The 23459-nt window shown below is 52.1% G+C and overlaps 2 protein-coding genes and 1 long non-coding RNA gene across 5 annotated transcripts in view; 1 reads left to right on the top strand and 2 right to left on the bottom strand.

Moving 5' to 3' along the window:
• Positions 1–485: 485 nt before the first annotated feature.
• On the bottom strand, positions 486–19876 carry Tamalin (trafficking regulator and scaffold protein tamalin). Of its 2 annotated transcripts, none has more exons than XM_076912125.1 (8): positions 19713–19876; positions 6949–6998; positions 5011–5065; positions 4808–4910; positions 2626–2719; positions 2456–2522; positions 2197–2263; positions 486–1699 (listed from the first exon to the last, which is right to left on the bottom strand). In XM_076912125.1, exons 4-8 carry the CDS (start codon positions 4869–4871, stop codon positions 1194–1196), a joined length of 798 nt encoding a protein of 265 aa, XP_076768240.1. In that variant the 5' UTR covers positions 4872–4910; positions 5011–5065; positions 6949–6998; positions 19713–19876; the 3' UTR covers positions 486–1193. The 2 variants fall into 2 exon arrangements, with proteins under 2 accessions (XP_076768240.1, XP_034371853.1); XM_034515962.2 differs by lacking the exon at positions 19713–19876 and adding an exon at positions 9214–10564.
• On the top strand, positions 8987–21224 carry LOC143434173 (uncharacterized). Of its 2 annotated transcripts, none has more exons than XR_013103505.1 (2): positions 8987–9146; positions 18906–21224. It is a non-coding gene; the product is annotated as an uncharacterized LOC143434173 (long non-coding RNA). The 2 variants fall into 2 exon arrangements; XR_013103506.1 differs by lacking the exon at positions 8987–9146 and adding an exon at positions 18113–18404.
• Positions 20006–23459, bottom strand: part of Acvr1b (activin A receptor type 1B) — a 41240-nt gene continuing 37786 nt past the window's right edge. The window contains exon 9 of the mRNA XM_034516488.2: positions 20006–23062. Coding sequence (XP_034372379.1) covers positions 22937–23062 — 126 coding nt within the window. The 3' untranslated portion in view covers positions 20006–22936. The remainder of the gene's footprint in view (positions 23063–23459) is intronic.

Here is a 23459-nt window from a genome sequence, read left to right as displayed (position 1 = left end):
GATGTGTCTGTAGCCGGCATTCTGAGCAGCTAAGGAACCCAGAAATGAAGCTCAGGGCTTAGCCAGGGAGGCACCGGAGTGAAGGATGGGAGGAGGGCCAGGAGACAGACCTGTCTGTCACAGGTTGGGTGGACAGCGGCTGAGTCTGTGGATCTAGCGTCTACTCAAGACAGACCTCAGATAGGCTAGCCAGGAAGCCAGGAAGGGACGTTAGACAAGTGACCCTGTGTCTGTTGTGGGTATCTGGGGAGGGAAGCTTCAAAATTGCACCTGAACGAGAGGCTCGGGTTCTAAAGAGGGTGTGGGGCCTCAGTTCAGGTCAGTACATGTTCATTAAAATTCCCTAGACAATTTCCCTGCCTTTAGGCTAAAAGAAAGATGTGAAGTGCAGCCTGTGTGTATTTGGAGGGGGCTGCATGGCGGAGTCAGAGCTTGCCTGAGCACAGTCCTCCCCCACAGGCAGTTACCACACTGACACAGATGCAAAAAAAAACCATCAATTTTATACAGTTTGTGGTTCAGAAGCAACATATGCAGAAAACGGTGGAACAGTTCAGGCTGCCCCACCCCACTTGAATGAACTCATTTCTGTTCCCCAAGGAGCACAGAACCCAGGACCCCTGCCTGGCAGGACCCCACTTAGTTATAGGCCCCTGGACAGGGGTTAAGCCCTTAGCGGTCAAGGTTGGAGGGAGGGGACCAGCACCTTGCCCCCTTGGGGTCCACTGGTCCATTGATGTGTGTGTGTGTCTGTCTGTCTGTCTGTCTGTCTGTCTCTGTAGGGTGGGGAATGATCCATCGTGGATCTCCTCTCCTCAAGGCTAAGGGCTGGGGAGCTAATAAAGCTGAGGAGAGGGGTTTCTTGGGACAGGGCCCCACAAGGCACGACTGACCCAGACTTGAGGCTGGTACAGCCCTCTTTGGTCCCCCAGACCTCTCCCAATTCCCAGTGTCTATTCTCCTCTTAAAGAGCTCCTGCTGTGGTTTAGGAGAGGACAGAAAGCAGCTAGGCTCCTCTTTTTTCCTCAACAGACAAGCCATGGACCGACCAGAAGGGCCAGAGCTAGCAAGGACCCTCTCCCGCAGCTTTGGGCTCCTGGGGTCCTCAGACCGACACTACCGCCCCGACTTTTTGCACTGGCTGTTACGAAGAATAAATAAATAAATACTTCCCACCTGCCCCCCCGGCGCCCCTACAGCTGGCTCTCCTCTTCCTCCAGGGAGCGGTTGAGTCCGGGGATGAACTTGAGCAGCCGCCTGCGGAAGCTGCGGTACTTGGTCTTGCGTAGGCCGGCGCCGCACAGGGCCTGCTCGCGGGCCTCAGTCCAGAGCGCGCCCGGCGCGCCCCCGCCGCCACCCCCGCCCGGGCCTGCGCACCGCACACTGGCGCTGCGGCTGAGCGTGGCGCGGGGTGCGGGACACAGCACGGACGCCGGGGTCTCGGCGGAGCTCGGGCCTGGCGCGCGCGCAGGGGGCGGCGGGGGTGGCAGCGCCTGCGGTTCGGCGCCCCCAAAGAAGCACGTGTGGTACACGGCGTCGTCGGTGTCCCCTCCGGCCCGCCGCGCGCCTCCGCGGGCACCCCCAGGCGCAGCGAGCAGAGGCCCAAAGGGCAGCGAGCCTGGAAGCAGGCCTGCGCCGTAGAGGCAGGAGCGCACGGACTCCAGTGTGTCATAGATGCTCGGGTCCTTCACCACCAGGCCTGTGGAGACAAAAGACCAGGGGGCTTCCTGAATCCAGGGGCCAGAGCGCCCTAGGCTAAGGGTCAGAAGGCATGGGCAGAAGTCCTGTTCTTTCCTTGTGGTTACCTACGAGGGCCATAGGCCCCAGTCTTTCTGTCTGTAAAGCTGGAGTTAATACACGCACGCACGCACGCACGCACGCGCTCCTATTGGATATAGTCTTTCCACAGAAAGGACTGAGACGCACACGCACACACACGCTTCTTCTTTTGGAGAGCCCTAGCTGTCCCAGAACATACTATTGTAGACTAGGCTGGCCTCCGAGATCAGCCTGCCTCTGCCTCTTGGGATTAAAGGCCTGCACCAAACAGCAGGACTCAACCCTAACCTCCAGAGGGCGACTGTGAGAACAAAACTGTGTATCAAAAGTGGGGTCCAAAGCTCCAGGCCATCCCTGCGAGTTCTAAGAGCGGAGCGCTGCTGGGGGGTGTCCATGGGGACGGTCCGACCTACTCACCATGCACTAGCCGCTGCTCCTGTACCATAAGCGACCTGTATTCTCCCCACTTCTCGTACAGGGTTTGCTGTAAGACACATGCAGCCAACTGTCACGACTACCAGGTGACAAGCAGGATATGGGGACACATGGGAAAGGGGGAAAGGCACAGAAGCCTCAGGGCTAACAGAGGTTAAGAGAAATGCAGGAATCCTTAAAAGGGCCTGAGGGGCAGGGACCAGGAAGAGGAAGGCAGAGCCTGTATTTTCTTGGTCCCCACCTTAAGGTACTGCAGGCGTGCCTCCAGTTCTGCCTTCCGAATGGACGTCCCATATAGAGTTTCCAGTCTGAGGGATGGAGGAGGACAAAGGCTGAGCGAGCCTGAAGGCGGAGGAAGCACCACAAGGCTGAGCTCAGGAACCCTTAGGCACTGCACCTAGACATGAATACCTGAGTACGTTCCCTGATGCCTTGATGATATCGACAATCTCCCGGTGCCGGATGCCTTCCACGTTGAGACCATTGACACTGGCGATGGTATCCCCTGCCAGGAAGAAAAGAAGTCAGGACCTGTTTTCCAGGGCACGGAGGAAGGGTTCCAGCCAGATGTGGCAGGATAATGACCTGGAGAAACCACTCCTGAACTCCCTTTCACAGTAGTGGGGAGACATGGGCATCTCTTTTACTCCACTCAAAATACACAAGACCACTTGGGGGAGGGTGGCAGCGCATGCCTTTAATTCCAGCACTTGGGAGGCAGAGGCAAGCAGATCTCTGTAAGTTTGAGATAAGCCTGGTCTACAGAGCAAATTCCAGGACAGCCAAGGCCACACACAGAAACATTGTCTCACCAAACAAATAAAACTAACAAACAACTGAAAGATAGAAAAATCATAAGTTGATCCCCTGAACCCTACTCTTAAAAGCAAAGACATAAAAACCTGTAAGTCAAACACTGTGTTGCCTCAGTCCCAGGAAATTAGCTGACCATTTGAACAGATGGCCCTAACTAAACAAACCTTAAGATTCATGGTGTCAGGATGCTATGGGCCCGAGATTAGCCTGGCCGCGCTTTGAACTAACAGCCCTGAGACAGTTGGTGCCAGGATGCTAAAAGTTCGAGATTAGCCTGACCCCCTTGAACTGGAGCTCATGATATATAGTGTGAAACTAGTTCGAAATAGCCAATTATAAAGTGACACACCATCCATCTTAAGAATTTGAGATCAAATGTATCGATGACCTAGTGACCTGTTCCCCCTCCTTCCCCCTTCCCTAACTCCACTCTCAGCCTTCCCCCTTCCCTAACTCCACCCCCACCTGGTTTGTAGATTCCCCCTTAAAAGCTGTAAACTTCTTTTGTTCTTGGCTGAATTCCGCTGCCCCTGCGCGGGCTTGAAGGAAAGACAGCCCTGGCTAGCCAGTAAACCTCTTGCGATTTGCATCAAGTTGTGTGAGTGATTTGGGGTGCGTCTGCAGTTCTCCACGGATCGGTGAGGTCCTTTTCATTTGGGTTTTACACAACAAAACCTAAAACCTAGGGGGGCATGGTGGTCATGTCTTCATGTACTCCCAGCACCTGGGAGGCAGAGGCAGGCAAATCTCTGTGAGTTTGAGGCCAGTCTGGTCTACATAGCAAGTTCCAAGACAGCCAGGGCTGTTACATAGAGAAACCCTGTTTCAAAGAACAAAACAAATCAACAACAACAACTAATACACATAACCACAGTCATTTCTCCCTGAACAGAACCACCAGCTTGTCTAGATATAGCAACCTAGACTAGGTTCCGGGGTCTGAGAAGAAGTGAGTTATCACACATGCGTGCCCCCAGGAATCTCTCTCCCCCCATCACAAAGCCCTCCCAGGTTCCCAGGCTCCTCCTGGAGTTAGCTGTTTCTGTTGAACCCACACCTGTCATGAGAATCAGATAAGGCATAGGGTGAACAGCGCCCACCTGGGAGCTGGCCCAGGCTCCAGGCACGCAAGTCTTCATGCTCACTCACAGCTGGGAGTGCCTGTTTGACATCTGTAAGGGGCCTGGAACCTGGCTGTGGTTACATCAAGGGCCCTCAGGAACTACCTAACAAAGTGGCGCTGGTAAGTGGGCAAGAAGGTAAGGGCCAAGGGGCAACTGTGTTGACAAAATAGATGTGGATTCATGGGAGCCTCAGGCTGGCTGACTGGGACCTTAATCTCAGGGTCTCCTTCATTTGATTCCTTGATGAAGGACACAGCACAGGTGCCCCATCTGGAGAAGGACAGGTCCTCACGGACCACTTTGAGGCAGACCTGGTGAATGTTTCTCTACCGGATTCTGCCCAGCTGGACGGCACAGCTGTCAGGAGGCAGAGCAGCTGCTTGCAAACAGCAACGTTTTTCTGGGCTTCACTTTGTGCTCAGGGAACTGCCGCAGCCGCACCACACTGTTGCCTGTCCCGTTTTTGCAAAAGAACCATGGGAGACCCCACAGTAAATGCCAGTGTGCCTGAATCCACATTCAGGATTCTGTTAATTCCTCTGGCCTTCTCCAAGTTGGAAGATGAAAGAGGAGAAAAAAAAAATATGCCTCTGCTTAGGAGTAAAGTTATGCACTGCCCCCAGAGCCCTGTGTACTCTGGGCTCAAGGCCTACCTGGCGTGAGCCCAGCCAGCTGGGCAGGGCTGGACTCATGAACTCGGCAGACGAAGGTCACCATCTCTACGCGCTGCTCTTCTCGGTGATGAAGGCCATAAGTCTGTAAACAAGAGACCGAACGCTCAGCAGAGGCAAGCAGACCTGTCTGTCTCCCAAACTGTCCTCCTGAACCTCTTGACTCTATGTCCAGTTTTTCACACCTGAATCTCGAAGCCAAAGGTCTGGTTGTCTCCCTTCTCCAAAGTCAGAACCTTCCTGCAGAAGACAAAGGGTCAAGATGACTAAAATTAAGAAAAGTAATGTTAGAGTTGGCTATGGTGGGGCCCACATCTATAATCCTAGCCCTTGAGAGACTGAGGCAGGAGGATGCTGCATTTGAGTCTGAGCTGCACAATGAAGCCCTGTCTTAAAATACAATAACAAAAACAGGAGCTTGACAGTCCCACAGCTCAGTGCCCAGGGATGTGGAAGTCTGATCTTGAACATCCCAGAAGGACCCAGAGTCTCCTGTGACAGCTCATTCTTCACAGATTTTTGGAATGCCCTTCCCAAACCCAACTGAAATTGGCCTCAGGGAGCTGCACAGAAGAATAAAACCAGCCTCCTATGTGGGGCTGGAGATGGGGGGGGGGGGGTGGCGAATCAGGAAAGGCTGGCCTAAGAAAGGAGTGAGCCTTTCAGCACCTCAGACTTCCAGTGAGTCTGACCATATACTCACTAACCGAAGGCCCCAGTTTGGCCCCCCTGACTGGAGCATCCTGGGTCTGATGCTTTGGGGAAAACAGAGCCCCAGCCCCAAGGGCAGTCACGAGGCTGGGCGCAGACCGCAGCTGCTCCTCCCAGCTGTGGTGTGGCCAGCCCACCAGATGTGAGGGCAGGGGGAGGGGAGCCTGGGGCCACCCCTTCCCGAACTGAAGGCTGCCTGCTGGACACAATGATCTGGAACTGCTCCAGATCCTAGGCTGATGGGGGAGCCCAGAGTTTCCTCTGCCCACCCCTTCCCCTTCCTTTCCACCAGCCAGAGGCAGAATAAAGTGGCTCCTAAGGCCTCTTTGAGTCTGGCAGCCTCAGAAAGGCCCCGGAGACCAGGCCTCTAGCTTCTATCCTGAGTCACAGGCCCTGCCACCTAAGCTGTGCAAAACACTTCTCTTCCTTGGAAGCCCCATATGTTCTGGGGCAGGAGCTGGGGAGACCTGGAAGTTCTCTGTCTGGGTTCCTGGAAGGGTCTGTGAACTTCTACTGCAAAGAGCCAGATGGCAAATATTTAAGGTTTTGTGGGCCCCATATGGCCTCTGTCATATATTATTCTTTGTTTTTATAACCCTTTAAAATATTAAAATAAGCTGGGCATGGTGGTGCATACTTTTTTTTAAGTCCAGCACCTGGGAAGCGGAGGCAGGGCTATCTCTTGAGTTCCAGGACAGCTAGGGCTCTGCAGAGAGACCCTGTCTCAAAAAGCACAACAGCAACAACAACAACAAACCAGTTTGTATTGTATGAGTGTGCATATATCATTGGATTCTTAGTTAAAGGGCCAAACAGACCAACCTGGCCAGGAGGTCACAGTTTACTGGACCATTTCAGAGGAAGCCAGGGTCCTGAGCTTGAAACACAGGCACAAAGGGAACCAGGGAACCTGAGTTCCAGGTCATAGGATGAGCACCTGTCCACTGTCCAGATCTCATGGCTTTCCTAAACTGCAGCTATGGGATGGCACCAATGGAGGACTAAAAGCCTGAGGCATAAAACCAGTCAGACTCAAACAGCTGGTCAGAGAATGTCTAAGGTCTGGGCTTGCCAGGATGGGTGGGCTCAGGGAAGCCACGGAGGACAAGTTAGGACACCCCATGGCGGCTCCTCCTCCCCACCCCCAACCTCTCACTAATCCAGCTCTTCCAGGAAGACACAACTGGCATTGATTGGGGGTGGTTAAGGAGCACCTAATGACTCAAAGGCGCTCCCCCCTTCTGCCGCCCCTTCACACAGCCCACACCCCCACCTGCCCCTCAATCCCAGCAGGAAAGTCATGCCCAAGGATGGGAGAGTCCTCCTAGGGGGCTGGGCTGAGATGCTCCACCCCCACCCCAACACCTCACTTTTCTGGACCACAGCAGGGACTTTGGGTGGGGGTGACTCACCGTTGCTGTTCAGGACTCTGAGTGAAATTCTTCCAACGAAATCCTGAGCCCTGGGTGGGAAAAAGCCAGAAAAGACAATGAAGGGGCTATCCTGGGGCAGATGCTGAGAAGGGGCTATCTTTTTTGTTTTGGTTTGGTTTTGGTTTTTTTTGTTTGTTTGTTTTTTTTGTTTTTTTTTTGTTTTTTTTGAGACAGGGTTTCTCTGTGTAGCCCTGGCTGTCCTGGAACTCACTCTGTAGACCAGGCTGGCCTCGAACTCAGAAATCCTCCTGCCTCTGCCTCCCAAGTGCTGGGATTAAAGGCAAGAAGGGGCTATCTTGAGGCTGATGCTGAGAGGGGGCTATCCTGGGGCAGATGCTGAGAAGGGGCTATCCTGGGGCAGATGCTGAGGAACCCTCTCTGGGAGGACTCTCACCTGAGCCCAGCTCCAACCCAACACCCCACTTCCCGCTGCCTAACTTTTCCTTCCTAGCTGCACCTCTGCTTCTGTGCTAATGCAACTATTTGCCAAATGCAGCTGCTGTTATCACTCCCAAAGTTCAAACCACCTCTGGAACCTCAGGGTCACATCTATCCTGGGTTCTAGACCAGTACACTCGGCCTCTGCTAACCAGCTTGGGGAAGACTGTGACTCTGGAATAATGTCACTACCGGCATCATGTCTGATGGGTCCAGACCTTCCGGGCCCCCAAAGCTGAGGCAGGAGCTTCCCCAAGTTGAAGAAGAAGGAAGCCATGGACTTAGGGTTCTTGCTCTACAGACTCCTGCCAGCTAGCTGGGTCTGTCCATGTAATGGTTCAGGCAGACCCAGTATTTTTGGGAGAGCATAGAGTCAAGGGCCTGGCAATGCCAGTCTGAATGTGGCAGAGGTGTCAAATCTCCTAAGAACAGGTTTCCTGGGGGTAGGTAGGGCAGTAGATTCCAGGTGAAGCTGGCTGTATGTCCCCCAAACCTGAGTCTCTTGATATTACCATGAATTGTTATCTGGAACAAAATAATTACTAAATAAATAAAAGTAAGTAAATCTCAGAATCAAACTTGTCTCACTATACTTAAGAAACTGGGGTCTTTTTTAAAAAGAAGATCTCGAACTCTTCAGGACCCCAGATAACCTAAAACAACCTCTATTCCTCCTAAGATTTTAGTTCTCAGAGGAGCCTCATCCGGAACCAACCCTTTCCCCAAGCGCCAAACTGCCTGAGGCCTTCCTGGTCTGTGCTTTTGTTAACACTCTCTGCCCTCATAAGCTACCCCAAAGCAAGGAAGAGAAGGGGACCCTCTTCCTCCAGAACCAAAGATTAGCCTTAGGGTGGGGACAGTACCCAAACAGGCCAAGAAGGAAGGACTGTGTAGTACAGAGAGACCCCTTTGTTTTTCAACCCGATTTTCATAAAATGCAAATTCTCAACAAGCTGTTCATTGTGTGTAGGGGGGGAGTCAGGGGCCAGGAGAGAAGGAGGGGGCGCCCTGTAGGGAAAGGCTACCCATCCCTTCTCCTTAACCTGGGTCTTGGGGCTCAGCAGCTGAGGACTCAGGTCCTCTCGGGCCAGAGGAAGAGCTTCACTTAGAGGGAGACTTAGGGCAGAGGGCGGGTGCGGCCCGCATCCTTCCTGCCCTGTGACTCTCCCACCGTGTCCGGTCCTGGCTGAAGTTACAAGAATGGCGCTTTCGCACCCCGCACCTAAGATGCGGGACAAAGCGTGAGGCCCTGAGCCCAGGAAGCCGGGTGTCCCTGAGCAGGGGGTGTTCTTGGGAATTCGCAGCACTACTTCTAAGGGGCCATTAGTCTCTCTCCGCCCAGGGCTCCAGGCCCCTCAACTTGTTGGAGGCAAGCGGAGGGGTTCCTTCCCTAGCCCTGCTCCAACTTGAGAAGGTGCTTGGGCGGCAGGGTCCTGAGAGTTTTTAGACTTCTGGACACCCGCAGGCGGAGCAGGAGGCGGCAGAAAGCCAGATGGAGCAAGCTGGAGAAAGGGGGTGCTGGGGCGGAGTCAAGGCAAGGGAGTGGGAGGAGATGGGGCGTCCGCGCGTGGGGAATGGAGCGGAGAGCCACTCGAACTGGGGGCGTTGTGATGGCGGAGACCACAGCCTTCCGAGACCCGAGTGGGCAGGTTTGCGCCTTCTGAGGATAGGGCAGAGCAAAGCCGGTGGCCCAGGGTCGGAGGGCCGGGGAGTGTGGCGGTCATCCGGCGCTGCTGCGGGTGAGTGTATCCTGCCGAAGGAAGAAGGCAGGGTACCGAATCTGGGGATGCAGGTTAAATAACGCACCTTTCGGCGGGGCAGGGTGCCCCCGGACACGGCGAGCGCGCGGTATAGCTCGGCAGGGTGATAGTCCTCCAGTGCTGCGTACAGCTCCTCCCCGGGGGCTCCGGGCGGAGCGGCAGCAGCCGGGGGGCCGGAGGGGGTCGGCGCGGAGCGAGCGGCTTCGGAGTCCGGAGCCCGGCCAGCGGGGTCCGGCGCGGCCGTCGCCTCCTCCTTCTGCTGCAGCTTCCTGAGTCGGCGGAGGGTCATGGCTCCGGCGTTCGGCGCCCCTCGGAGGCCGCGCTCACTCTGCTAGATGGTGCTGGCGACGGCTTTGGGACGCCAGTCCAGCGGGCCGCGTGTAGCCTTGCTTTATAGACTCCCGAGAGGCGTGGGGAGCGGCCTCCAGTGGCCTCGCCCCCCGACACGCAGGCACCGCCTCCGGGGGAAACCGCTATGGCGAGCCCCGCCCACAGTGCGCAGCCACCAGCCAGGCTCCGGGAAACTCTGGGGGACTTGGGCGCTCATTGGGGGAAACCTAGCTGCCCTCGGTAGCGAGAGGGACAGCACATCTGGGGCAAGCAGGGATTTACCTGCTACCTGGAAGCAAACTGTGAACGCACATTGGATGAAGTTAGGAAATGGATGATGGCTTTAGTGGTTCGTAGAGATGGGGACACAGTAAGGAGTCGTGGTAAATAAACTGAGAGAAGCTTTGAGGTCCGGGAAGCAGGGGGTCAGACTCAGAGCGGACAGACAGGAGAGAGGGGAGCTGGGGCTGCGCAGGGGCAGGGTTGTAGTTTCTGAAGAAGGAACTGGGAGACACTTCTGAATTTACCCAGCAGAAGCCCCTGGGGAGTGAAGAGCTAAGGGTTTCATCTTCCCACCTGCACGGTAGAAGAACTAACTAAAGCAGCCTGACTTTTCCCAGGGCTAGGAGAAAGGGACGCCGCGGAAACCTGGAAGCAGAAGGTTTAATTCTGAGCCCTCCTGGAGCTACCCCCCAAGCATGGAATCATCTCTCTTCTCTCTGGATGCTGGAGTTACGACTCCCGTTCCTCACGTGGGGTTTGGAATATATATACCCAGAGTGGGTCTTCGGAGTTGGGGCATGACCGGGCACTGAGACTTTCTCTAGTCCCGTCTTAGATACCATTCCTCAAGCTTTTGGTTACCATGGCTACCAGGCTGCGGGAGAGGCGGGGATGACCCACAGCCCAAGTCTGTCGTCAGTAGCGCCTAAATAAGAAGCGAGAGAGGGAAGCAGCCGGTGTCTAGCCACCACAGAGGAAGCCTGGGGCTCCACATTCGGACATGAGACACTACGTGTGTGCTTTACGTACATTATAACAAACCTTACAAGACAGGTACCATATTATTATCCCTTTCAGAGGAGGAGAAAACTGAGACCCAGACAGAAAGCACCTTGCGGGGGTGGGGTGGGGGGGTTGCTCAGTGACAAAGCTGCCGGTCCAAACAAGGCAGCCCCATTCTGGAAGTTCTGCCTAACTGTGATACTGACTTCAATTCTTCATTGTGAGTTTGAGCCCTGCTCTGTGCCAGGAGCTGGTTAGGCACTGGTGTGACAGAGGTGCTCGGTGTGGGAGCAGGTTGCATGCTGTACATGTGCTGTGTAAGACTGGTACCACGGGGTGGGGGGGGGGTGGGGGGAGCAGAGGTCAGGAGGCCATATCTCAGAGGCCAGAAAAGATTTTCTTATACCTGTTCATCAGTCTGGCTCTCTCCCTGTGTCTTGCCTCCCCTCCTCCAGCCGACCCCCACTCCCACCCAGGCCCCTGTGCCCTCACCACACAAGAAGTATGAATGGGAGGGGTGATCTTCCACCCTTAGAAATTGCACAAGTCCAGATGGCAGGATGCTTGTGGGGTTGGGGGTAGGGGTGGCTTAGAGACTATGTTAGCTAAGATGTTTCCCTTAACGCTTCTCTCCCTGCTTTAACTACCAAGTGGCCATCAGTTGAGGGGCCAAGGGAGTGTCGTGGGGAAACATGGGACTCTATTGAAAGCATTAACACAGATGGACTCCTGGACCGTCTGTTGCCTGACAGACGGCATCTGTAGCGGGGGAGGGGGTGGGGAGTTACAAAGGCAGAAGGCACAAAAGTTTGTATTACATCCATTCTACTTCTTATCCAAGAAAGGACCCTCCTCCACTGGGATCCTGCCACCTCAGGATCTCTGGGTCCATGAAGGAGCCACCTGCCTACTCCAGAGGATTAGTGAATGCCCTGTTGACAGACCTCCTTTGTGCTGATATAGACACCTCTCCCCCACAACCCCAATTTGTGCAAGTCCAGCTGCCTCTGGCCTCCAGGTGAGAAGCCACCACAGGGAGCTGAAGTTCTCACCTAAGCAAGAAGGTGCTAGAAAACCCAGAGAGAGTGTGAGCCCGGAAAAGGCAATTTCTCTAAGTCCTTGGCATGATTTTCTCAAACCTTAGGATTTCAGAGCTGGAAAAGGCCTCATGTTCTAGAAAAGACGTGTGTGGTCCAAGCCCTCCCGCCTGCGACAGCAGCCAGAGAGGGAAAGATTGCCCCAGAATGGGTTTAGGAACCCAGGACTCTTGACAAAAGACTGCTAATTCAGCAGCTGGCAGCTGGGGGAGAGGACTGCCTGATTCCCCTGCGGTTCCACAGCTTCTCCAGGGAGGGATGGGTAGTCCTGGGTGCTTCCCTGTGGGATGGTGACGCCCTCTGCTGGTCATGAGCCTTGTAGTGGAAATATCTCCAGACTCAGCCGGCTAGTGCCCGGCGCCACCTGGAAACGCTGCCACATTTTCGGATCCTATGGAGCATTTGTTCCTCCCAGGAGGATCTGTAGTGAGCTGGCCACTGAGTTCACAGTGAGGAAGTTGTGAGGAGGGAGATGCTGCCGGTGAAATGCACTCCACAGCAGGGCTCCAGAGCTCGGTCTTCTCTCTCCCACCTCCTAAGCCACGCCCATTGTCTAGCATCTGTTCTCCTCCTCCAGTGAGCCCTCCCCAGGCCTCCTGCCACTCCAGAATGTCCCTTACCAACTTATGCCTCTTAGCAAATCCCCTGTGGATCTGCTCCTGAGAAATCGATACTTTGTCTGCAACTTATGTCGAAGCAGGTGTCTTGTTCCCAGGGAGTTCAGGTTTCCCAGTTCTTGGACTCCAGCTGCCCCAGCTGAGATGGGGTTTAAGAGGGAGGGGGAACCTTGGGTAGCGTGGGATTAGTAGGTGCTGTCTAACTGACAAAGCCCCTTCTCACTTCTTTAGGGACAACCCCTTGCTAAGTCTCCCACCAATCCACAATCCTCTGTGAGAAGCTGGAGGAAGTGACTCCTGTGACCCCATAGACCTGCTTAAACTCTGGGGAACCCTCAGGAAGTTGGAGCACTAGAGCCGTGAAAGTTCAGACCCTGTAGAGTCTCAGTGAGTCAGTTACTTCAGGGCACAGAACTAGCAAGGATGAATAAATAGCTCTGTGGATGCCGCCTCTGCTTCTGTGCTGTGGGTGGTTGGTGGGGAGGGGAGGGATAAGCGAGGGGGAGGGGTTGGCAGCAAAAGAGGGGCTGGGGCTCAGCTGGCTCTCTGGTACACCAGGAATGACGGGCTGGGCCTCAGCTGCATGACATCACTGCTTGCAGGAGGTATAGAACAGCCGGTGGGCAGCTGGCTGGGCAGGGAATGCTTGTTTTCTCAATGGCTTCTATTGCCTAACAATGTTGGAGGTATAGTGTGTTGGCGCTCAGGCCCTACTGGGGGAAGGTTCTAGCAGCAGGTCTGATCCAGTACAGCTCAGAGACCTGACTCCCAGGAGGTCTGCAGGTAGGAGCTGGGTGGTCAGGACAGTTTGTGTTGGATATGGGGATATGGGTATCTCCTGGTTTAGTCCCATCCAGAGGCCAAGGACCATCTGCCTCTTGAATGGCCAGGTTGGAGTGACAGAAGGAAGGGACACTCAGTCTGGTTTTCCTCAGAGCAGCAACATGTCACTCATAAGACATGGAGTACATATTTCCTCGCCTCTCACTTTAGCAGGAGAAATACAGAAATTGAGAGCTCTTAGGGCCGGACTCCTAAGAGTCCTGTTCAGCATCGGAATCCCCAGCTTCTGGGGTGGGGCAGGGGAGGCGGGCAGCATTGTGCATCGGGCTACCCAAACCCCAAAAACACATGTGCTAGACCTCCAGGCAGTGGCTCTCTCTCTGCCACTGACTTCAGACAATAGCCAGCTTTCCCTTTCTGCATGGCTGTGTCTGATCATGCCTGAACCTGTCTCCTACCCACTGGCTCTGTCTCTCCTCACAGTTCTGGTCTGCTACCACAGCAAGTGCCTCCCTACAGACAAGAAGGGCCATGTCGCTCCCTGGCTTACAATCTGCTGTGGTCTGGAAGCCTGTGTCCCACAGACTCAGCCCTCACTGTGATACTAAGTGGTGGAGGGTTTAGGAGATAATTTGGTCAGGAGGGCTCTGTCCTCATGAATGGGGCAGACACTGTGCTGGACAGTTTTGTGTCAACTTGACACAGACTGGACTTATCCGAAAGAAGGGAGCATCCGTTGAGAAAATACCCCAAAGCCTGGTGGTGGTGTGCAGTTCACTCCTTTAGTCCCCGCACTCAGGAGGCAGAGGCAGGTGGATTTCTGAGTTTGATGCCAGCCTGGTCTACAGAGTGAGTTCCAGGACATCCAGGACTGCACAGAGAAACCCTGTCTCAAAAAAAACAAGCAAGCAAGCGAACAAACAATGCCTCCATAGGATTTGGCTATAGAGCATTTTCTTAACTATTGGATGATGGGGAGGCCCCAGCCCTTTATGAGTGGTGCCATCCTTGGGCTGGTGGTTCTGGGTTCTATAAGAAAGCAGGCTGAGCAAGCCAGGAGCAATCCAGTAAGTAGCACCCCTCCTTGGCTTCTGCATTAGCTCCTACCTTCAGGTTCCTGCCCTGTTTGTGTTCCTGTCCTTCAAAGATGACCAGTGCTGTGCAAGTGTGAGCCGAAGAATGAGCCTTCCCTCCCCTTCATGCTTTGGTCGTGGTGCTTCATTGCAGCCATAGAAACCCTATGTGCTCTTATAAAAGAGGCTTACAGGAGCCTGTTTCTGTTCTGGCCGTGCAAGAACTGGTAAGACGCCATCTTCCAGGACAAAGATCTCTGTTGATACTGACGCTGCTGGTCTCTTGATCTTGGGGTTTTTCGATCTCTAGAAATGTTAGCTAAAAGTTTGTGTTTATAAATTATCCATGAGAGTGGTGGTGCAGGCCTTTAATCCCAGCACTTGGGAAGCCAAGATAGGTGGATCTTTATGAGTTTGTTGAGGCTAGCCTTGGCTACATAGTGAGACCCTATCTCAAAAAAACAAACAACAAACAATCCAGGCTAAGGATGTCTGCCCACCCCTACCATGATGAGGACTGTCTTAGGGTTTTAATGCTGTGAACAGACACCATGATCTTGCAAGTCTTATAAAGGACAACATTTAATTGGGTCTGGCTTTCAGGTTCAGAGGTTCAATCCATTATCGTCAAGGCAAGAGCATGGCAGTGTCCAGGTAGGCATGGTGCAGGCAGAGCTGAGAGTTCTACATCTTCATCTGAAGGCTGCTAGCAGAAGATTGACCTCCAGGCAGCTAGGGTGAGGTCTTAAAGCCCACGTTCACAGTAATACACCTACTACAACAAGGCTGCACGTCCTAATAGTGCCACTCCCTGGGCCAAGCATATACAAACCATCACAAGGACTGAACCCTGGGACCGACATTCTGTTGTGTTTTAGGGATAGTGTTCTTACCATAGCTTGGACTTTTCTTGTTTGTTTTGTTTGAGACAGGGTCTCACTGTGTAGCCTTGGCTCACCTGAAATTCACTATGTAAGCCATGCTGGCCTTGAACTCAGAGATCTGCCTGTTTCTGTCTGGAAAAAGGTTCTGAGATTAAAGGTGTGGCTACCTGGCCCAGCTGGACTGGCAGCAGAAACAACCTAAACCTAAAACACCCTTCAAGGGCATTGCCCTGTATGAAGAGGGAGAAGGTTTCTATTTGGTGATTTTGGTTTTTTAATTAGCTAGCTCTCTCTCTCTTTTTCTCTTTCCCTCCTTCCCTCCCCCCCCTTCCTGTTTTTATTTTTGTTTTGTTTCATTTTAAGACAGAGTTTCTCTGTGTAGCCCTGGCCGTCCTAGACCTCACTCGGTAGACCAGGCTAGCCTTAAACTCACAGAGATCTGCTTGCTTCTATACCATCACCCCCCCAGCTGTGATTTCTGGCTTTTAAAGGAAGGTATCATGCACCATAGGCTGGCCTTGAGATCAGCATATAGTCAAGAATAACCCTGAACTTCTGATTTTCCCACCTCTCTGCTGAGATGTATAGAATGCCACACACCCAGTTTTACAGAGTTGGGAACCGCTATACCTGCTAGCTAAGCACTGCCAACTCAACTATATTCTCAGCTCCAGCACGTTTTAACTTAGGGTGCAGTAGACTAGCTATTAAGAAAAGTTTAAAGACTATTAGTAGTTTAAAGAAAGATACTGATTAGCACAGAGGGAATTGTCCCAGCAGAGGTAATTAGTAACATAGTTGTCATCTCTGTACCCTGCCCCCACCCTGGAAGTTGTGACTTCTAAGCTTGGGAAAAGCTCCTGTTATTCCCCTCCTTATATTGCCGACTTCCTTAATGTGGCCAAAAATCTTTGGATTTTTGTTGTTGTCAAGATTTATTTTTACTCTGTAAGTGCTTTGCCTGCAATGTATGCAATTGCATGCCTGGCACCCACAGAGGCCAGAAGGGACATTGTAGCCCCTGGAATGGGCTGTTACAGTTTCCAACTGTACTGTAGCTGAGGTTGGCCTCAAACTCACAGAAATAAGTTCTGGGATTGAAGGTACTTGACAGTCAGCAGGGCACCCTTGTTTTTAGAGGCAGGTGTTGTTAGGTAGCTCAGGCTGGCCTCAAATCTTCTCAGCCTCCAAAGTGCTGAAATTACACTGGGCATGGTAGTGCTCCAGATGGGTTTTTTAAAATTTCATCTTGACAACTTCATACATGTGTATATTTTGGTCCTGGCCACACAGTCTGCCTCCCCTTACCCTCTTCTGTGCACTTGTTCTTGAACGGTAACTTTTTTCTTTTTACTGGAGCCCCTCTGTTTCAAAATGTTACCCCAACTTTCTCTTTCCTTTGTGGAGAGCCCTGCCTCCCAGTGTCCTGTCTGTCCTGATCATGGTACCTACCCTCCTTAGTAGCCACTTGCTCTGTAGGAGGGAAGCCCCTGGAGGGTCCTTTCCTTGCTTCCCTAGACACCCCACAGGCGGTTCTGGGCTGCCTGGTGTATTACTCTATAACAGACCTTGTCCTAATCTGCCTTACATTTGTACAACTGTGACCTGTCTAGATTAGGAATTCCTTGAAGCCAGGGGCCATAGCTTACATGTCTTTGTGTTCTGCCTGTACTTTAAGTCCTAAGGATTCTCAGGAAATAGCCAAAAGCTCACCTGTCCCTGAAACCTCTAGAGCCCACACCCTCATCTTTGGCTTCCAAGGAACATCCTCAAAAGGGTCTTCTGTTGGCTGGTCCCGGGACCTACTGGTTTACAAGGGTCTGCTGTTGGCTCCTGCCCTCCTGATTCCAGGACCCACCAGCTTACAAACTACAGGGCTCAGTTGTTTGATCAAGTATCAACACAAATTTTTTCTATGAAAGTGTCTAGATGTAACTAACATTTATATCTGTAGGGTTTTGTTTGATACAGTAATTTTTTGTAATAGTTTGTTTTTAAGTGCTTTGGTATTTTGCCTGCATGTATGTCTGTGTGAGGGCGTCAGCTCTTAGAGTTATAGATAGTTGTAAGCTGCCATATGGGTGCTGGGATCTCTGAGTTTGAGGCCAGCCTGGTCTACAGAACAAGTTCCAGGACAGCTAGAGCTACACAGAGAAAACCTGTCAAACAAACAAAAATCCCGAACCACCACCACCACCACCACCAACAACAACAACAAAAATAAACAAACAAACAAACAAAAAACCAAAATAAAACAAGACAAAAAAGACTGTTTTCCCACAGTCTGTTATGGAGGCTGTTCGAGCTAATACTATAAATTTGACAGCATCTAGAATCACCCAGAAAACAAGATTCTGAGCCTGCACATGAAGGATTATCCTGACTAGGTTAGGCTCGAATGTCTGAGGGATGAGATTCTACTGAGGTGGGACACCTCCCTCCATGGGCTGCACCATCCCTGTGGGCTAAGGTCTCAAGGACTGCATAAAGGAGAAGGGAAGCCGAGGTGAGCATGAGTCCTGGCTGCCATTCTGGAGCACTGTGAGCAGCTGCATCTTCAGGCGCTGACATCACGACAGACTGTATTCTCAAACCATGAACCAACCTTCCCTTTGGCTCTGCTCCTGTCAGTATTTTGTAACTTTTGTTTGTTGAGACAAGGTTTCTCTGTGTAGCCCTGCCTGCCTCCATCTTCCAAGTGTGCACCAGCAAGGTTTATAGCTAGTATCTGTAACCAAGAAACAGTAACTAACACAAGAGCACATTTCCAATGACTGAAAGTCCTCCCACTGAGCACTGTCCTGAATTCCCACCTACTGGTGCCACTGGGGACTGGAGACCGAGCTTTAATATGGACCCTTAGAGGACACCTGTCTAAATCACAGCAAATATGAGTGCGTTTTCTACAGCTAAAAGCCTTAAACTGAGGCACCCAGGCAAGACTGCAGCATCAGTTCTCCCTGGGGAGCTGGCCTGTTGGCCGCTTTTCAAATTTTCGACTTGCTAGCCCTCACAACTGACTCAATGCTTTAAGAAATCTCTTTCTCTGTCTCCCTCTAAACACTTCCAATTATCCCACTTTTTCTGCACAATCCCAGTGATACCGACACTGGCTTAATTTGAAGCCACTCTGCCACGTCCCAGTCGTGTCCCGTCAGTGGCTTGAACCACATTATTCCTGATTTTGCTTTGTGTTTAGCAGATTCCTAGGTCTGTGAAAATCCAAACACATGGCTCAGGGGTCACAAACTTCTGTGAAGCAGAACAGCGAGTGATTCACCCTTCAAACGAGCCCATGTCTTTGGTGACACAGTAACTTTCAAGAGTATGTGAAGAGGAGCCAGAATAGCTGCTGTTCAGATTTCCAGCTTGGCAAAGCTGACTCTGCAAACCATGCCTAGGCCCAGGATGGGCGGAAGGCCAATCAAGCCAGAGGATGGTATGCAAGGTCAGGACTGAGGTCATACAAACCTCTCAAGGAGGAAGGGGTTAACAGGTCAGACTAACGGTAGTCACCATAATACTTTAGCAAGGGCCTTGAGCTTCTGCTGTGCTCTCTAGCAAGAGAAGTATGGCTGGAACACAGGACAGACTAACGGCTGACTGGGTTATTGGGGTATGTGGCAAACTTAAAGCAGACTTGTAGAGATCAGTTACTTGACTTTTAGCTCAGCAGTCGCAGACGGGAGAACAACAAAGTCCTGGATAATAACCAGAACTCCTGAACAGTGGGCAGGCTCTACAGTAATGTAGTGAAAATAGAGGCTTTAGAATTATATGTGTGTTCATGTGCCACAGTCTGTATATGACATTAGAGGATGATTCTGTGTCTCCTCTCTCACAGTGCAGACACTTTAACATAGGCCACACGTTTTCAGTAGGCTTTGCTAATATTACTTGCACAATATGACTGTTCCTCCCTTCAAACATTCTTATGGCCTTTATTTAGATGGAAGACCTGCAGAAGACATACAGAAGCTACAAGCCTACAACTTCTACAACAGCCGTCTACAAATGGAAGTGGTGGGCCCGGATGTTAGTGCACGGTGCATGTGACCTTCAGTTATCTTCAGGGACACATCCAAACCTGAGATCCCTATCCTAGCACTTGTTACTCTGGTCCCCAGCCCAGAGCTACGCCATTTTTTATACCTAGCCTGTTGGAACATGGTCCAAGAATGGAGCCATCTGAGGAGAATTCTGAGTGCTTGTGAGAAATATCCAAGAAAATAAGACAAGAGTCTAATGACCTTAGTTTCTTCAAAAGCTCAGAACGGTTCTTGGAATGTGCGTTGTGCCTCTCAGGTGAGGCGCACAGGAGTCTACTTTGGACCATTCATTACAGCTACAGCTTGTTTATATGCCTCAGTGAAAACGATTTGCCATGTGCAGTTTGAATTAATGAAAACTTTGCTCCAGTGACACTTCTTTTTTTTTTTTTTTTTTTTTCGAGACAGGGTTTCTCTGTATAGCATTGGCTGTCCTGGAACTCACTCGGTAGACCAGGCTGGCCTCGAACTCAGAAATCCCCCTGCCTCTGCCTCCCAAGTGCTGGGATTAAAGGCGTGCGCCACCACTGCCCGGCTCAGTGACACTTCTTAACCCCCGGAGTATAAACTGCCTGATGAATAACGTTGGCTTTTGTGTTGAGACTTCAGTCCACCTCGGTTTTAGGCTCAGATCTCCTAGGCCCAACCATCGACTAGATCAGTAAGATCCACGCTCTGAAGAGTCTAGCTAAACCATGCAGACTCACCTCAGTCTCCTCAGTACCCCAGAACTCAGAATCATACTCCAGTCAAGGTGAAGGAAGTAAAACTGGAGAGTCTCTTCTGTTGCCTTGGAGAGTAAGTGGCACGCAACTAACCAGATCAAAAATCTTTTTTATAAACAGACCAATGCCCCAGGAGACCTACATGTCTACGTCACAGTGAACGTGTTCTGCTCCAGTGCAGCACAAAGGGGACCCATGTTTTACGCCGGCTGAGCCCTGGGCAGTCATTACATATGGAAGGCGGACGGGATCAGAGCAGACAGGATCAGAGCACCTCTGTGAATAAAACTTTAATAATGTACAGCAGAAACTGGACAGGCTCGTTCTTATATTAAAACAAAAATTTCCTATATTACAACATATTTACATTTGCATACTGGAGAGGTAAAGTGTCTAAGTGTCTATTTTACAGTCCTTTCTAATAAACTGTACAAAAAACAAACAGAAGTACCGAGAATACCGTTCAGGGGCCTGACGGCCACTTAAGAACGGGCTTAGACTTGGTCTGTGAATCCAGAATCCAGAGGTGCAGGCAGCCCCGTGGATCAGAGAGCCTCGGGTGCAGTCAGCCCCGTGGATCAGGGGCCTCGGGTGCAGGCAGCCCCGTGGATCAGGGAGCCTCAGCTGCAGGCAGCCCCGTGGATCAGGGGCCCCAGGGAGCCAAACAGCAGCTTCAGTTTCTCCCAACTCCCAGCTTAATGTAACGAGCAATGGGGTGGGAGTGGAGTTTTCCCCCAAACCTGCTCAAGTCTTCCTGAGAGGCAGAGGAGCTGAGCTGCACAGAGGGCAGAAGGGTCTCCTGGGAGTCGCTGTAGGGCTGTTGCTGGCAGGTAACAGAGGCAGAGAGGACTCTACAGTTCAATCACCTGTAATCACGGAGACTCAGCTGCAGGGTGGGAGGCAGGTCAGCAGAGGTGGGTAAGGAAGTTCCCCAAAGACACAGTTGGGACTCAAGGGACACTGTCCAATGGCCAGTAAATTGGCCCAAGGAATTAAAAGATGATCCCTTTAAAGCAAGGAAAGAAGTTATACACCAGAAAATAAATAGAAAGGCTAAGAATATGGGGAGACCAAGGCAGGAGGCGCTGGAGAGACAATTTCCCTGCTTATACTCATGCCTCCCCCAGGACAGGAAGAGCTCACGAGGAATAGTCTCCAGGCCCCACCGCTTGCCAGGGGCTTCTCTTCCCAAGGGGATACAGGACCCCCTTCTCGTTCCTCAGTGGTTTTTAAGAACAGCGATTCTCGCCCATAGAGGCTCTCAGGACCAGCCACGAGCAGTTCCCGTCTCAATAGCTGGTGTTCACCCTCTCACATGATTCAGTTCTCCCTCCAATGCTCGAGGAGCAGCGCCCGAGCCTGTCCCACTCTCGGGAGATCCTTCAAGGACCAGCGCTCAGCAGGCACACACCCCAAATTTGCTGAGCAAATGTCTGGAAAGGGTGCAACGAGATGGACAATGCACAGAAGGTCGTGGTGCTCATGGGATGGGGTGGGTCGGTGTGCAGGGAGCACAAGACAGCGAGCCTCCACGGGGAAAGCAGCCCTCCCTGCATCTGGCTCAGGTGCAAAGACAAGCGTTTCCAGTGACTGAACTATGTGCGTTTGAGTCTAGAGAATTTTTGTTTTGTTTGTTTTAGGGATTTCTTGAAAAACAAACAGACTAAGAGGTAATTGTCGCAGAGATGGTTCTCCTTTTACAAAACTTAACAATATTAAAGTTAAAATCCTGAACCTCCCCCAAAATAAAATAAAATAAAATAAAATAAAATGAATTAAAATAAACCACTCCAGTTAAAAGTTATGGCTTCAAAGTTATTATACCTAAGATATGCTGACCAAATCACCACCCACAGCCAGGCTTCTAGAAGTCGGTAAATACTACACTTAGGTTAAACACCATACTCAGCTCAGACCACTCTTCTCAGTAGGGACCTGAAGTGGATACGAGCCTCTCACCTTCCCACTGCTCTGATCAGAGAATCCAATACAAGAAGCCCATGCAGACGCCACCCTCCCACCCTAGCCTCCCTCCTCCCCACGCCCTGCAGCCCATCCCTCCCCACCCCAAACCCACCACTGCTACCACCACCAAAAATATATGCTGCAGTTTGCAGACTCTGGGGTGGGAACAAACAGATGTTACATTCCAAGCTGAGTCCCAAGCTCTGGCTTGGATTCCTAGGCCCTTCCTCACGGCTGCTGAGGAAGACGCCCTTGGGCTGGCTCATCTCCCAAAGCTGATGCTGAAACACAACACCCAAGACTTCCACCAACATTCTCTCTCTGCTCATCAAGTCTTCCTCATTTTGACCCAAAAGCCTCTCCTACCATGGACAAGTGGGCCAGCTTTGGTTCTGGTCTGAAACGGAAGAGGAGGGCCTGTGACACAGGGTGGGCAAGCAGCCTGCTGAGAAGAGAGGACCTCCCAGACTGACAGGGGCTGGGGACAGGAGATACCTCAGGAGGGCACCAGGTTAACTACATGCTGCTCACTGTGGGAGGCAGCAGCACTCAGAGACAGTATGGCCACCACACCCTGGCCTGCACATGCACAGAAAGCTCAAGCAGGTAAGTGTACACCACACACACACACACACACACACACACACACACACACACACGGGCGTGGCACAGACCAGGCACAATGTGGGACACACCTCGGCACATGCGCACTTGGCTGGACAGACAGGCAGCAGGTTGTGTCTCTAGGGGCAGTCCCTCCAGACGTCCATGAGGAGAAGGGATGGCGTGGCTCAGGACTGCCTACGGGGAGGAGAAAGAACTTCCAGTTCCTCTCAATATCTTGGTGCCAGTTGACTGGTCCCTGGAGGAAAACCTGCAGCCCAGTGGACCACAAGGTATGGGGGCTGCTCCTGGGCGAGCCCAGCACCCCTTCACCACTCCTGGCAACATGCCAGACGCACTGGGCTTTCTGTACTTCCCACTGCAAGCAGTTTGAGTTGTGGCATCGAGTTGTCTACATGATTTGCTCTCAGAGTCTCCATGCCATCAGGAGGTAAATATAAAAAGTGTCTGTCTCAAACCCAATGGGAGTGCACATGTCTCCCAGGCTCTGTCCCTCTTGCAGGCCAGGGCTCTGGCCAGAGGGTTGGGCAGAAACAAGAGGTAGGCCTCCACATCGCTTGCACGGTGGCTGCAGGCATCCTCACTGCCCAGGTTCTTTGTGTAGGCAGAGGAACAGTTTAAATCTTCACATCTTCCTGCACGCTTAGCTGGGACAGAGTCTTCTTGATGCGCAGAGCTGTCAGGCGGGCAGCACCATTGGCGTACCAGCACTCCCTCATCATCTTCCCCATCACTCGCAAGGCCTGTGAGAGAGAGACCCGCAGTGAGACAGAGACCCGCAGAAGCCTTGGCTGCTGGCACTGGCACATCTCCCGCTACCTGCCTGTCCATTAGGTCAGATCCACCCCATGATGCTTTGAAGCTTTTCCCTAGGCTTTCCCTTCCTTAAAGGGCAGAGATGCAAGGGGAGCCCAGGCAGCAGCAAGGCTGGCTTTTCCCATCTCACGCTCAGCTAAATCAAAGCCCAAGCATTTCAGAAAATGCTGCTCTCTTATGCAACCACAAGCAACTGGTAGGCACTGGCTAAGACGTGGGCCCTCAATTGGGTTCCTAGGTGCAGAAACGCCCCCTAGTGGCCAGGCTCTTTAAAGGTAGAGGTGTGCTCTTCCTACATGGGAGGGCAGGGATGTTGGACGAGGA

The sequence above is a fragment of the Arvicanthis niloticus genome, chromosome 13 (genome assembly GCF_011762505.2).
Source record: "Arvicanthis niloticus isolate mArvNil1 chromosome 13, mArvNil1.pat.X, whole genome shotgun sequence".
NCBI lineage: Eukaryota > Metazoa > Chordata > Mammalia > Rodentia > Muridae > Arvicanthis > Arvicanthis niloticus.
This window is presented reverse-complemented; position numbering and strand designations above follow the sequence as displayed.